This window comes from Ambystoma mexicanum, chromosome 13, assembly GCF_040938575.1.
Source record: "Ambystoma mexicanum isolate Mex_15411 chromosome 13, UKY_AmexF1_1, whole genome shotgun sequence".
In the NCBI taxonomy this organism is placed as follows: Eukaryota; Metazoa; Chordata; class Amphibia; order Caudata; family Ambystomatidae; genus Ambystoma; species Ambystoma mexicanum.
The window spans coordinates 468,331,670-468,347,356 of record NC_090938.1 but is presented as its reverse complement, the minus strand read 5'-3'; the positions used below and the strand labels follow the sequence as shown (position 1 = coordinate 468,347,356).

General features: G+C 45.1%; 1 protein-coding gene across 1 annotated transcript in view; it reads right to left on the bottom strand.

The window, feature by feature from the left end:
* Positions 1-15,687, bottom strand: part of CRHR1 (corticotropin releasing hormone receptor 1) — a 2,003,326-nt gene that overhangs the window by 166,873 nt on the left and 1,820,766 nt on the right. The window contains exon 12 of the mRNA XM_069634091.1: positions 12,218-12,259. Coding sequence (XP_069490192.1) covers positions 12,218-12,259 — 42 coding nt within the window. The remainder of the gene's footprint in view (positions 1-12,217; positions 12,260-15,687) is intronic.

The window sequence follows — 15,687 nt, the reverse complement described above, 5'->3', positions numbered from 1 at the left end:
GACTCAAAATACAATTTAAATATACATTACATTAAAAATATCCTGTATTATTAATAAGAAAACTGTTAAACCGCATTTCCCAATAGGATAATTTGTTTGACACCAAACTTGGCTTCTTCCATACCCTCCCAAGAGAATCGTCTAACAGCAGAACTCCGAGACCCAATAAGGCGTTTCCATCTCTCAGGTTTAGACTATCTGAATTATAACATAATAAGTCTTTTGGATTTCTTTAGTTTAATCACAAGCTTTGGATACTTGCAAGGAGACCACTCTTCCTTTCTCTGATTTTGCCCACCTCGTGTGATTTTATTTTTTAATTGGCATACTAAATCCCCATTCCTGCAGGTACAATAATGCACTTTTTTCCTTAGCAAACCTCCCTGGGATTGACTGTCTCTCTTTACTACTTATAAGCTGTTTGAGAAGACCATTCGGGTGTCCATTTTCTGCATCAGCGGATCCCAGAATATGGGCAGCCCTTGAATAGTTGTAATTTTATTTTGTAAGAGATCAGATTTTGTTCGTTATTCCCCTCAGGTGGGCTAGGAGGGTTAAGAAATCCACTGCCCCCCTTCAGGTATCTCTTGCCAGCTCTGTCTATGGTGTGTGGGACATCTACATCGTATTCATCTGTGCATATGTTCTGGTTGTGCCGCTGACTGTGCACCCTGATTGAGGATGCCTTGTCTCATCAGTCTCTTCCTGCATGTTTAGAGCGCTGATCTTCATTTCCGGCGCCTTCCCATGCTCGCTCCATTCTCCTCTCACTGGTGTGCCGTGTTCCCTTGATGTGACTAGTCTCCCCTGTAGGTGGTGACTCTTATTTTGTGGTTCTACAAATCTCTTCTTTGCAGACGAGATGTACACTTGGATTTACGTATCTGTGCCAATCTCATTCCATGAAGTACCCGCTGCCTGACCAATACTAGCTCAAGCCCATTCCCAGATGATGGCCCGCTGCCCAACATCACCTCATCCATTCAGCCGTCACATGTGCGCACTTCCTGCTGGCCCATATGTCAGCTTTTTTAGCTGCCACTCACCAATTTCATCCTCCTTTTCTAGCCTTCCCAAGACAAATCTAGCAAAAGTCTGTTTCTGTGTCTGTTTCCTGTGTACTTTTCAAGCCATCTTTTATGAGCATAGAAATATATTACATATTTCTATGTTTAGAAAAGTTGGCTTGCATAGTACACTAACCATGGTAAGGATCGCACATAAATATATAAATGCTTACATTTATATATTTATTTGCGTGCCTTACTATGGTTTGTGTACTTTGAGATGGCTTGAAAAGTACACAAACCATAGTAAGGTACGCACACACATCTATAACATTTATATATATTTGTGTGCATACCTTACGGTTTGTGTACTTTTTTAGGCCATGCCCATCCCACAAGCCACGCCCACAAGTGAGGGCCCCCCCTCGATTTCTTACCCCACGTAAAACCGTGCCTGTAATTATATATATGAGCACATGGCTGTTTTATATAGCCACGTAAGAAATTAAGGCAGAAAACTAGTGCTGGTTTCATTATGTCCATTTAGCACTGGAAAGCATGATTTCATTAGATCCAGTTGACACAAAATGGGGACAAAATTCAACGCAGAGCTGGAGCAGATAAAACACATTTGTAGTATGTCTCATTTGAAGATGAGGGCCGAGCACATTACTCCTACCAAGCAGAGTAGTGCACGATCCAGTGTGACAATTAGCACATAAGCCCACATTTGGTTTAGGCTAAATGGCTATCAAAACAGCCTTCCAAGAAGCCCAGTTACACTAGCACATCCCTGGCTGATGATTCGGCTATGCTCTGTAAGCACAATAAAGCCTGATACCATTATTCCCAGTTATCACTGTAGGGATCCTAATTCTGTTATGCTGAGTAAGCAAAGCAAGGAATTATAACATTATACCCAGTTACCACTGCAGGGCCTGATTCCATTACGCAGCAACAATGCTCGCTCCGTGCAAACCACCTCTTTGATCTCAGGCATAGGGGTCGGTTAGGCTACCTGCTTGGTAGAGTAAATACCAACAACACAGTCCTGGTCCATGTAGTGGCATTTTGAAGGAGCCTATTGCAGACGAGGGATGTCCCCACCGTCTTTTACAGTAGAACCCAGGAGTCTGGTCATGGGGGGTGGTTCAGCTGGGATGGAGAAGCACGTTATGAATGCACTCCAACGCGCACCACCTAGTTCCCCAGCCTTACTGTACTTTACAGTAGGACTCGGGAAGAACACGCATGCTGGAGCATGTTGTCCCTTCCCTCTCTTGTGTCCTTCACACTTCCACAAACTAACAACTTTCCACAGCTGGACCAGAAGGCAGAATGGACGGGGAAAGTAGGGATGATGATAATGAACTTTCCTGTGCTCCTCCGGCCCTATTCACGTCACAGTCCTGAGTGCCTACCACAGTGCGACCTCAGAGACAGGCAGGGAAAGTGGGCCAGGAAAATGCAGCAGACGTGCAATCCCTGTGCTCTGCATGCTTCCTTTGGTTTGCTAGCTGGACGCATCCAGGAGACCACAGCAGAGGCCAGGGCATCAGGCAGGAAGAGAAGCGGGGTGACATACCCCCTTCCTGATGCTTTCAGAGACGGAGTGGCGTGGTGTCACTACTCTTCTTACATTTCAGGGCATTGTGAGCTCTGTGGAACCGTTGCATGATATCAGATAAATCACTGCGTTGAGGGATACACACATCATTAGCACCCTAAGTGGGCGCATCCACCAATCAGATTGCTCCGAACCCGGGCAGAATCTTATGATCCAAGCCCACGTTCCGAGCAACCCGAGCAGTGGAGACCCCACAGCCTTCTTCCTTCCCACTCCCTATTCTCTCCATAGGCCAGCCCGGCCTCACCCCATCCCCTGCCAGCCCCCACTCACCTGATGTGGCACCACCGGATCACTCCCTCCAGCCATGGTTGCTGTGAAAATGGAAGAGGGCCTCTGCACAGAGCCCCGACCTCCATTTCCATGGCAGACATGTTAGGTGCAGACTTGGATGCGTTTGTGTGAATCAAGAGGCCATACGCTGACTGCAGCCAGTTGATTCACACAAATGCATTGCTGTTTATACCCAGACGGTTAGTCTCAGGGTGCTAATAACAACAAGCACCAGTTCTGGCGGTTTCAACGGGTGGTAACGAGGCCAAGGCCCAGCGTTAAATTCCGCACTGCACTCAGGCTTGTAACCTGGCCCCGAGGCCATTACCACCCAGTGAAGGCTGCAGGAATTCTGCAGTTATTCTGGTAGATATCCCCATCCCCTTTAATATAAATGAACAGTTGATGGCTTAACCACCAATCAGCCCAAACTAGAAATGTGCAAATGAAGGGATCTGCCAGTAAACGTTTAAACTCCCATAACCCATAATTCCCATTAAACTCTCATAACATTGTACAGTGAGTGCTACACTCCAGTCCAGCTTTTTATTTATTTATAGCATTTTTGTAACGCCCAAACCCAAAGGCATCATGGCATTTGCACAGAGGCAGGCAAGTATCACTGTGTGGTATGGACAGGTAGGTGGGCAGGGGGAGAGGAACAGACATATTAGACATATTCATTGAACAGCCAGACTGTCAAAAGTTTCTTGAAGGCAGTGTAAGAGGTTTCCATCCTAATGTTTGTTGGTAGTGAGTTCCAGAGTGAGGGGGCGGTGATCACAAAGCTCACGCCTCCAGCTCTAGCCTTTTTGAATCGTGGGATAGCCAGCACGAGATTGTTAGAAGAGCGAAGAGTCCTCTGGTGGTGTTTCAGGGAGATGCTCTTGTTTAGAAGCGTGGGGCCAAGGTTCTAAATCCAGCAGTGAGTCAATGTGGGAGTTGCAATCTCTATGCAAGCTCTTACGGGTAACCAGTGGGCTTCGTGCCTGGAGGAGGAGATGCGGTCGGATCTGCGTAGGCCCAGGGCGGCCTGCAGAGCTTTGTTCTTTAAGATTTGTTGCTTGTTTAGTTTGCCAGCTGAGGTGCCCAGGAACTGGAAGGTGCAATAGTCAAGCTTGCTGGTAATTGCTCTAGCCACATTGAGGCAGTTGGATGGTGAAAGGAATTGCCTGCTGAGAGAAATATGTTTCGCAGTGTAAGCTGTGGAATACAGAAGGGCATGAATGTGCTTAGACATGCTGAGTTCAGCGTCCAGGTAAACGCCAAGAGTTTTGACATGTCTCTGGACAGGGATAGGAGTGCCATCAATGGAGAGGGAGGAGTATGCTGGGTCAAGCTTTCTGAGATGGAAAGGGGAGCCCACGATCAGTAGCTCCTTTTTATCATAATTTAAGCACAGGCTGTGGGCGGCCATGCAGTTTTGGATGGTGGCATAGATCTTATTGATGATGAAGGTGTTCTCAGAGTGGTTGGCCGTAATGGGGATGAGGATTTGCGTGCCATCCGCAAAGTGGGTGTATTTGATGTCGAAGAGAGGCTTAGTTTATGTGTTGTACAGGGTGGGGGATAGGCAGGAACCTTGAGGGACACCAAGAGGAGCTGGGATGGGGTCAGCAGCAGAACTCCTGAGGCATATTCTGGAAGTGCCGTCTCCCAGAAAGGATTTAATATAGGCAATAGCTTCTGGGGAGAAAAGGAAGTGAGAGTTGAGGTGACGGCAAAGAGTGTCATGGTCCACCAAGTCAAAGGCAGCAGAGAGGTGAAGAAGAAGCAGTACTGCGAGTATGCCTGCATCCCTGATGCTGTCCGGCTGCATTTTCATGTCCAGAAGAGCTGTTTCTGTACTGTGCTTCGGTCTGAACCCAGATTGTCTGGACCCAAGGAGTTGGCAAGCTTCCAGAAAGTGTTGGATTTGTGAGTATGCAATGTGGTCAAGAATATTAAGTAGAAATGGGAGAGTGTTGATTGGTCGGTAATTGGTAGGTATGGAGTGGGTCAAGAGAGGGATTGTTGAGGAGATGGGTGACAAAGGCAGATTAAATGTTCTTGGGAACAGTGCCGGTCTCAAAGAAGGCATTCACAAAGTCAGTGATGATGATAGCCACTGTGGGCACGCACAGCTTGATAGTGTGTGGAGAGCATGAGTTGCCCTTGTAATTTGAGGGTTTAAGGGAGAGGATAGTGTCCTGCAGAGTCCACAGTGACTTGCAAGAAAGAGAATAGGATTTTCCTAGAGCCAGTAGGTAGGGAATGGGGGCTGGGGGGAGAGGGAGGACAACTAGTACTGCATTTTATATTGCAATTTTGTTTTGTAGTGAGGTGATCTTGTCGGCAAGGACATCCTGAATGATAGTGCACCATTGTTTGTTGACCCTGGCATGAGTGTTGGGAGTGACAGGGTATTCTAACTAACACAATATGGTAAATAACTCTTTGGAGAGCTAGCATTAGACATTCTAGTGGTGTAAGAACTTGACTTGTGGGTGTACACAGCCGACTTGTATTCTTTGGCCGCTGCAGAGAGCCTGGCAATATTGACAGGGGTGAGATTGGTGCATTAGAGGTGCTCAAGGGCTCTCTTGCTTCTCAGAAAAACAGAGATTGGAGGGCTTGTGAGGTTTGGGAACTTTGGCTTTGAGAGGGCTTCACTAGCAGTTGGCTGGTGGGGCAGAGGCAAAGAGAGGGGAGAGGATGGGTGTGAGTAGCTCTGGTGTAAGTTTGTGGGTGTTACAGACCAGGACTTGGAGTAATAGTGGGAGAGGGGGTGGTCGGCGGGCAGGACAGCAAGATGCAACATTTGATAAGGTAGTGATCCAACCAGGCTACTGGAGTGACGGTGGACATTTCAATAGAGATATTGTTGGTGAGGATCCCGTTCAGGGTGCTTCCCTTGCAGTGGATGGGTGTGAGAACTAGTTGTGTGAAGTTCCTGTCGTAGTGCAGAGTTGAGCAGTGATGCTTTGTCACTAGGATCAATAAAGCCAGGGATAAAATCGCCTAGGATGATGAATTTAGTGGAAGGTTTGACTAATGGGGTAATCAGGAGGGGGATGTCGGCTTCAGGTCGACTGACAGTTTGATTGGTGGTACAGAAGGAAAAGGTTGTAGGTGGTCTGCGATTTTTGTTCACTTACTACACCATAAGGTCTTCCGCAGCTGCTTACGACTAAACGTAGTGAATGCATCATGCATGCTACATGTCTGCCTGCGAGACACACACTGCAAATATCACTGTGCAGCTGACAGCCAATTTCTGCTTGACGGGGTAAGTGCAATCATTTACAAAATGTTGCTCATCTGTGACAAAGTCAGCTGAGATTGGGAAAGCGTCTACGGAGCTCTCACCTGTTCAATTACAGGAGGAGAACCTGTACTGCTATTCCCTGTAGCACTTATGCCAGTCACCCTTTCTTCTTTCCAGTTGATGTTTAGTGAATGGCTTCTGAATGCATATGCACTCTATCTTCTAGGCAAACAGACACATGTATTTACCTGCCAGGCATCATTGTTATCCTAAACTGAGACACTACTTATTTGTCTTTCTGTCGAAAGGTGTTCATGACAATACCAGAGAGTCGGTGTCCGAATGTACCACACTTGGCCTCCTTTCTGCCTCTCCCACCAAATGGAGACTTGCATAAGACCGTATTAGGCCTTTTTATGTTCTTCTTTAGATGCAGTGTATTATAGTGATTATTCATCATGATAATAGCAACAAGTCTGAGGAGTTGTAATATTCTTTACTGTGTTATCACAAGATAATTGCCCACTAATCGAGTTATACATCCTGGCATAATGAGGTGAACAGCAATTGTCTTTATCATGTTCCAGCATATGCATAAGCAAAATGCTAAAAACTTTGCTTAAAGGCTTTTACGCATTTTGCTTATGCCCCATTTTTCTGAATTGTTTATTGCAAAGAGGAGGGTGGATCACTACTTGCATTTCTGCTGCTCCCTTCCTCTCTGCCATACAAATATTCTAGCATTTGCACTGGATGCATTTTCATGCCGGCACAAATGCTGGGGTCCCCTACCCAGGGGATCCAAAAAGCAGCGTATACTGCATTTGCACGATGGAGTGCAAAAGAAGACGGCGAGAGGCGATATACACACTTGTACACTGCCTTTTGCCCTCCTCTTTTGCGCTCCACTATGCAAATGACCAGAATTCGGGGACAGGGACCTGTGTATGTGTATGCCTACACGTAACGTGTTCGCACCGTCGAACAGGCGGAGACTCAGAAATGAGCCCCTAGAGTGTTCTACTCTTTGGAAGCATCAGGTATTCAGATGATTCCTTCTGAGATGTAACCCTGTGTGTGCTTTTAGGACATGAATATGTACGTTCTTAAAAGGTCTTGTTTTTTGACAAAGCATATATACCTGTTAATTGGGGTGGGACCAAATGCTGTGTGCCCTTTTCCCAAGTCCTGGGTGGTCTGCCAGGAAAATATTTGTTTTGCCCTGACACCCCAGGTGGACTCTCAAAACGTACCATTAATACAAGAAAATATGAACTAAATTTGTGTCCAGTGTACTGTTTAGCAATGTTTTGCAAACAATGTGGTTAGATACGTCAGAGAAACCAGGCTCATGAAATCATTTACAGCTTCACTGTATTGCAAGACAATTGCAAGATCGACATCGGAACAAACCTGCAACCACCTGACCCTCTCGCTAGACTTTTACTTTTGTAGGTCAGATCCACGTGACTTATTCGAAATCAAACCAGAACCTTCAAGAACCGAAACGTGCATATGACAACTAGGGGAGGAGCCCTCTATAACTGTCCGGTTGATAGAGTGATGAGTCCGTCGTCGACGTAGTTGTGCCTGAAATGAATCACCTGATCAGTTCCAGTTCCTTCTAGAAAGTTCCCTCTGTAGGATAGTCAAAATCACCATCTACCCCTGCCACACATCCAGTGTCTTTCCATGATCTTGTCTCCAAGTCCTCATTCCCTGTTTCCCTCATTACATGACTTTGAGAGGCTGTCCGTTCAACCCCCCTGTTACCGTGGGCTGCCCCTTTAAGGCATGGCCTGCGGTGCGGAAACGTCACATAGGAAGTGACATCCGATTAAGGAGGAAGTAGAGGGGAGGGACCAGTTATGGAATAGTTAACAAATAAAGTAGACGTAAACCTCTGCTGGCTCCTGTGTAATTTGTTAAGGCCGCCTACGCGGCAACATTTGGCGACGAGGAACCATCCCTGCCAGCGGTCCTCCTCCATGGCACACGGGTGACCCCACCACGCGGCTGCCGCATCGAGACAGTGATCGCACCGTCCCTGCGGTCCTCCTTGCGTGCGTGGCCCATTCCATCTTACTCAGCAAAAAGAGAACACTTTGGAACACAAACGCGAGAAGAGAATGGGGTACATTTGCTTTTTCAAATAGAGTCCATGCAAATAAGCAATGCTGAAAGGAAAAGTTAATGTGACATTCAGAAGGAATGTAAACAGACTAAATAGTCACGTGACAGTAGACACAAAAGTGGAAAACCAATATTCCCCCACACATGAATATCGAGGTGATCTCAGCAGTAGTGGGGTTTCATTATATTGTACGACCACGTTTTCGGGAAGAAATCGTGCTTCATTCTATTATTAGGAGCCCCTGTTTTCCTGTGACATCAAATCTAAACATAGATTCAAACACATTGGGTCTCATTACAGGTCCGGCGGTATCCGTGCCGGTAAAACGGGCAGGTAGCCGCCGAACCCGTAATGAATTACTGGCACCTGACTTCCCGGTGCAACCGGCATATTCCAAGTCCGGTGGCCGGGAAGTCAGGCGCCAGTAATTTTGTTAATCCCCATTCCCATGGAGTCCAATAGGACCCCATGGCAATGGGGACACGGGAGCACCGGCACTTTTAACAACATTGCTGGTGCTCCCGTGAGAACTCTGCGAGCGGGTGCCGTCCCGCCCGGCAGGTCTGACCCCGACGGCGGGGCGGCACCCGCCCATAGACATGTACTGTGCCGGTCCAGTAACAACGGTGCTGGTAGGCTTACCAGCGCCGTTGTTACCAGACCAGCAAAGTCATAATGAGGCCCATTGCTTTGTATTTTTAAACATGGAAATAAAACAGAGCAAAGGCCCAGCGCGGCGACGTTCTATGATAACTAAGATGGCAACCCTGGCTGCACATTCAGGGCTGTACTGGAAGCGACGCCCGCCCAGGCTGCAGGCTTTGCACAAGGACCTTTACTTTACTGGCAAATCCTAAATTGTAACCAGGGCTAGGCAGTGATTTCTGCTGCACCAGCGCACCCAGTGAATTGGCGTATCTGTCACTGGACACGTGGGTATATGAACCTTTGCTGTCACTGGAAATTATGCAACTGGCCACACCTGCTAAATGACATTCTAGGGACGCTCAATCCTGTTGCAGGGAGCTTTCCATGTTTGCTACACGTTAATAAGGACACTGGCACTGGTCGCAGCATTTACTGGGCATTGGGATGTGGCCCAACCGGTCACTGGCTATTGTAAACTTGCATTTGCATCACTAGCCAATGAGATATTGCTTAGGCTTCACAGCCTCTAAGTGCTACAAAAGAATACATGCAGAAACATCCTAGTTGTAGCTTAATTTTCGTGAAAATAAAATGCAAAATATAGTTAAAAGTAGCAAAATGTAAATATGTCTAATTAGTACATGCTTTCTGAGGGCAGACCTAGCCTCAGAAAGCATGTACCTGTGGGCCTTAAATTACGGTATTGGTGTGCAGTTGGTGTGCTCCTATTCCTTCGCACATATCCTCTCCTCGGCCGTGTTATGGCCGCCCCGATACACTTCGCACTGGGTACCACCTCCCTAACTCACCTTTGTCCCTTTCCGCAAATGTGTAAAAATGGCAGCCACGCCCTCCCAAAATGGCCGCCGCCTTTGCTGGCCACTTTTTTCTCCCCACAGTCCATCGTTTTTGGTTTGTACACTTGCCAGAAAGATGTGTGCAGTGAAGTCACTGTTCCACCTACACACGCTTTGCTTTTTTATGAATTGCCTTATCAGTATCCTGGGACTGCAGTCCTCTGAAAATGCAGTCTCGGAGTTCGAACACCTACAAACCCGAGCCTGTAAAATCCTCACTATGGAGGTTACTGATTAAATACAAATAAAAATGTCGAAAACAATGATCATGAACCGATGGGTCTTAGCAATAATTACATATTGTAACAGTGTTGGTTCACTCTTCCTGTAATCATGGGCTTGGTACAGAGGCCGGGGTGCATATTGAAGTATAATGGCATTCAGCGGCCGAAATGACCCTGCACCAGAGACACGGATACATTAGAATATTCCCTCTAATTGGGAAGACTGCTCTAATCAACGTCTAAATCTTTTCTACTTTGCTCATCAACTAAGTGTGGGCGTTAAGTATCTTGTCATTTCATGTCATTTCTAATAACATATCTCACGTTCAAAATATCTGAAAGAAAAACCAAAACCGCAGATGCATTTAACACAAAAAAATATAAACCCAGGTACAGCAGTGACTAGTGTTCTAAGCCATGAGCATTTCCTGTAAGCGTTAGTTCTCCCAAATTTCGGTTGCTAGCTAGCCTCTCCCCTTTGAACCCTAGATGGCTCCGACGTCCGCTGTGGGCAGGCAGGCAGATGTAACAACCATCGGGATCCTAAAGCCCTGAGTGTTTCCCCATTGCACGTATTCCCAAAAAATCACTTGCAAACATTGAATGGGAAGATCCGGGCTCATTTATTCTATTTGACATACGTTTTATATCATTGCAAAGACTTAGGGCCTCATTACACGGACGGCGGTAAGGGTTAACGGTCACCGTTAATGGTACCGGTGACCGTTAACCCTTACTGCCTTACTACGAGGTCCCTTTGCGGGTTGGAGAATTTAACGCCTGCTTTTTGCAGGCGTCAAAAACCAACCCGCAAAGGGACCTTGGAGCTAATTACGGTACCGCAATTTGCGGTGCCGTAATTAGCACCTTCCCCATTCCCATTATGCCCTATGGGGCAAAAATGGGAATGGGGAAGGGCAATGGGGGAAGGGGGAAATACCGCCCCACCAACCTTGGAATAGGGCGGTAATTCCCCTTTCCACCAAGGCGGTGCCGGTATTTTACCGGCATGGACCAAGGTGCTAATAGCACCTTGGTCCACCGCCGTCCGTGTAATGAGGCCCTTAGATTAGCAGCACCTCTCACAAAGGCCTCTGTTTGACAACCTTAAACCTTCAAGCTCTCCTACTCTGGTGTAAGTAGGAGAAAGTTGGTACATTTCATGATATTATGCCAGCTGTAGATTATCTCAAGTCCTGCCTCCAGGTGCAGACCAGGGAGGTCCAAGATGTGAAAGGTCAGAGTTCTATTAAACAAAGATCAATTCTGCCCTGTGCCCTCCTTACTAGGGCTACCAAGCAATTTGGAAGGCAATTACTCTCCAGGGCATTACTGTAGCAAATACATCATGATCATCTTTGAAATCAGATGCTATTCGATATGTTCAAATCGCTCTAGGTGAATAAACATTTTCTAAAAGACCGAATTGAAGAAAAAAAAAAACATTCAGAAAGACCGCTTTGTGACCGCCCAATGCGGTCATTCTAAATCAAACTGTCAGCCCCTTGACACACACGAGTGCGCGCAGGGCTGACAGGCACGCCGGGACCCGGAAGTGGCCGCAACGGAGAACAGGTAAGTGTGTGTGTGTGTTGCGTGTTTGTGTGTGTTTTTTTGGGAGGGCTCTGGGGGGGTTGGTGGCGTGAAACCCCCCGAATTTGAACAAATCCTGTTGGGGAGGGCTAAGGGGATGTTCGGGGTGGGAGTGGGGGGCAAGGCAATATGGATTTTTGCTTTTTGGAGGCAAATTGGGCCAAAGAAAATCAGTCTTTTTGTTGGGCGGCCTATACAAAGCGAAATTATCACATAGAACCGTTCAAATACCGGTACAAGTACAGAAGATAGTTGGCGCATGGGTGATTTGGGTGATAAAGGTAATTAACTACCTTTTCCTGTTGACATGCTCATTCCAGATTGGGAGACCTATGAACATGACTACGCACCATCCCAACTTAAGGCTTCATTTGTAGATAAAACAAAAGCTGATTTCAGAAATAAAAAGCAGTCTGTCTGGAATTATGCCTCTACTCCTGACCTACCACCCCAAAATGGCAGTCACCAGAACAAGAACAAAATACAATTGGCACACATTTTTTTATGAATGGATGAACATAGGATAATAATGCAGTACAATTAAGAGCTCATTGTTATCCCTTACAAACAATAGAATCATGCATTCATTGCCCCAGAAAGGTCTTACCTCACTGTTGAGAAAACAATAGAAGACGGACACAAAGAATCCCTGTGAGAGAGACAGAAAGACGGTCAAATCAAGAGAGTGATCAGTTTCCATACTCAGTACTTGCAAGAACAAAATTAATACATTCAACTTTTTTCCTGGCCAAGATTTTAAGTCACTTATCAAGAGGGATTACATCTTGGAAAATTGTCCATTGCTCAGATTTTAAATCAAACCCCTGATAATGACTCGTTATATCTCAGATGAACCGTTAGGCAAATTATCATCAACTTGCTACCCCCTTCTCATGATGATCAACCATTTTGATTTCTCTTTCATCTTTTCTTTTTACATCACTAATGCAATACTTCCATATTTTTGTTTTTATAAAAATCGGAGTTAAAACAACTACGTCCATGAGGGGAGCATGGATTATGGTTTTGAGAAATACAATGGGCAAATCATTCAGGGAAAGTTCAAAGTGTTATAACGTACTACAAAATAATCAATTCAAGTGAGGAAAGGGTTTTTTCAGCTATATTATAAACCTGTATAACGTTAGAGCAGATACAAAGCTTGCAAAACCTGTGTTAGCGATGCTATTGCTGTGGACTATCTAATTGCAGATGGGCTTGTTCAATTACTAATATTCAATTTAAATCCCTGATCTGGTCTGCTATGATCATTTAAGTATCACTCCTCCACACTAATGGTTGTGCTTTAGTTTATTATTCATATGTTTCCACTAAATACTATATATTTCTTCTATGTTTCATTTGGACATCTTTTCGACAATCAAGTGTTAGAGTTTTACTACCATTTGGGGGCTAGATCTATTTGCACTCAAACAGTGCTATTAAACTTTGCTTCCCCCAAAATCACCTTATGTGACTTTTCAAGAGCAAATATCAACTGATAGATGGAAAGAATTTTGCAATATTTCACGCCTGTAAAATCATATGCCTAACATAAACATGCACCTGAGTTAATGTATCTTTTTTACAAGTTACAAGTGTGCGAGCCAAGAGTTGCTTCTAAAACAAGGATTGTCAATGCCAACCGTTTGAGTGTTTGTGTAGGCATGGGGAAGCACTTGCCAGGCACTGCCGTGATGGTGTTAACTGGGTATTGATGGTAGCAGGTGTGAGTACTTGTGCATATAATAGCAGTGCCTGGCAAATGCCTAATAATCATACACAAGCCAAAACTGTTGGCTTTGTCAATGCCAATGCTTGTTTTTAACAGGACTTCATGATGAAGGGCATGCATAGTTCCCATGAGGTGGTGTTTTGGGAATTAGTATGGCCATGGGAAGTGAATGGGTGGACAAATAACCTTAGAGCCCCTACAAACTTTGTGTCCCACCTCATGCGCCATTTCTCCCTACCTGTACCATAAAGCACCACGTAATAGCCTGAACTAAAAGTAAATGTGATACACATTGAAAAACGAACACGTTTCTGTCTATTCATCGCTTATAGGACATTCTTTTTGGGTTGCCATCTTTACAGTAATATTCCATCCGTATAACAAGTAGTAGATGCTACTAGGGACAGTGGACCTAAATCAGTTAATTCATTTGTGAAGTGGAAATTTGACAATCTTTTTATTAGGGCAGACATTTTGTTCAGGGCAGTATACTTGGGATATATAAGAATGCCAACTGTGTTTTATATCCATTGGCCGCTAATGTGGAATTAGGATGCCCAGGCGGTTTTGTATTATCAGCTGCTGGGTGTTAACTGTGTCTGGTCTCAGGGGGGAGTAGAACCCAACCTCTGGCTACTCACATGCAATACACTGGTTGGGAATACGGCATATTGAATTGTGAAATTCAACAGATCGTAGAGATGGCTGAAATCATTGCTGAGGCCCCCCTGGCCTTATAGGTTGTTTCCCCATCAGAAGCTCTACCCTGGACCACTATATCAACCGCCTCATTCTACTTCACTAATACCCACACCTTGAAAAAGACCAATGTTGGGTTGAAACACATGTCGGCTACACTGTGCAATTAAAAAAATCACCATGATATACAACAACTTAGAGCGTTTGAACTTTGTACAATAATCCTCAACAAACACACCTAAAGAAAAACTGCTGACCAACCCAGCGCCATTGTGACATAGGTTCTTACCCACCCTGTCTAAATCTCTTACTAATACCACGGCCACACCACTCCCCTTTTTTAATGAAATCACTTTCAATAAAATTCTTTGAATAATAGACGTTTAAACCTAAACAATCTATTATTTTTAGAATTACATTCAGTGTCCTCGCCCATCTAACATATACCACCAACAAGTATCCGGCAGTTGCATAGCCTGGGATGAATTAATTCATAAAAGCTAATTAAGAGAGTTTTGGAAAGGAGACCATCTTTACAAAAAGGCAATGCGCATAACATTAATGATCAAACTGGGGAATGAAATTGTGAAATGTGCTATGTGCATTTAAAACGTGACATACATGTATGAAAGTATGATATGGCATTTATTACGCGCCTATACACAAGTGTTTCAGGGCGCAACGAGGCAAGGGAGGAGAAAAAGAGGGAAGACATAGACAACGGTCTTACTAGGCCAGGTGACATTGTTTTCGTGCAAGTGCAGGGGAGGGAGGGGAAGGGAAAGTGCGGGGGGAAGGGAGAGGGGTTCAGTGCAATACATAGGATCAACAGTAAAGAATGAATACAATACATAAAAAACATAGGTAAAAGTGCAGTCAGCTTGTGGCAAGTGCAGGAATAAGAGAGCAAAATAAGATACGCTACTGCTGCAATTAGGTTGAAACTTGTTTCTTTTTGGATTGAGGAATTAAATCAAAGGAATTATGAAAGTAGTTGCTTTCCCCACAAAGTTAGGACACCTCATTTAAGCTGCGTTTTCTGAATAGCATGGACATTAAATATACAGAATTGAATAAACTCGCCTTCCTTTTACATCAGAAACAGGTTCAGTCTTATGAAAGAAGACTCACACTGAATTATCTTTCAATCTTTTTTCATTTTCTTCCAGTGAATCGTTAAATATAATGAATCAAATTTTCTCTCAGACGTGTCTAAAATCTATAATGATACCCATAATCATAACGGCAGCGAGACATGGTCAATTGTATGGAGCTACAGGAGTAGAGCTTTGCACAGGCAGGCCAGATAATTCAGCAATTTAGACATTCCAGCGAGTCAAGCACTTGCTTTATAGTTTCCGCACGGCCAGCAGCTATCATTTTCGCTAGAGCTGAGTCGCCGACACAGCCCTTGATCCTATGTAGGTTGGTAAATGGAGAGCGATTGAGTTGGGAAATTACAATGCCTCTCAATGCAGTGCTTAGATCCGGGAGGAATCTCCCAGTCCTTTAGAACATTTGGGGGGTAATTCAGAGATTTCAGCGCAGAAGTAGTACACGCACCAGCCCAATCGCGTGAAAAAGGACAGGCGTGCTCGGATCACCCGCGAATGCATCCCGCGAATGCATCTCGCAAGCAGCCC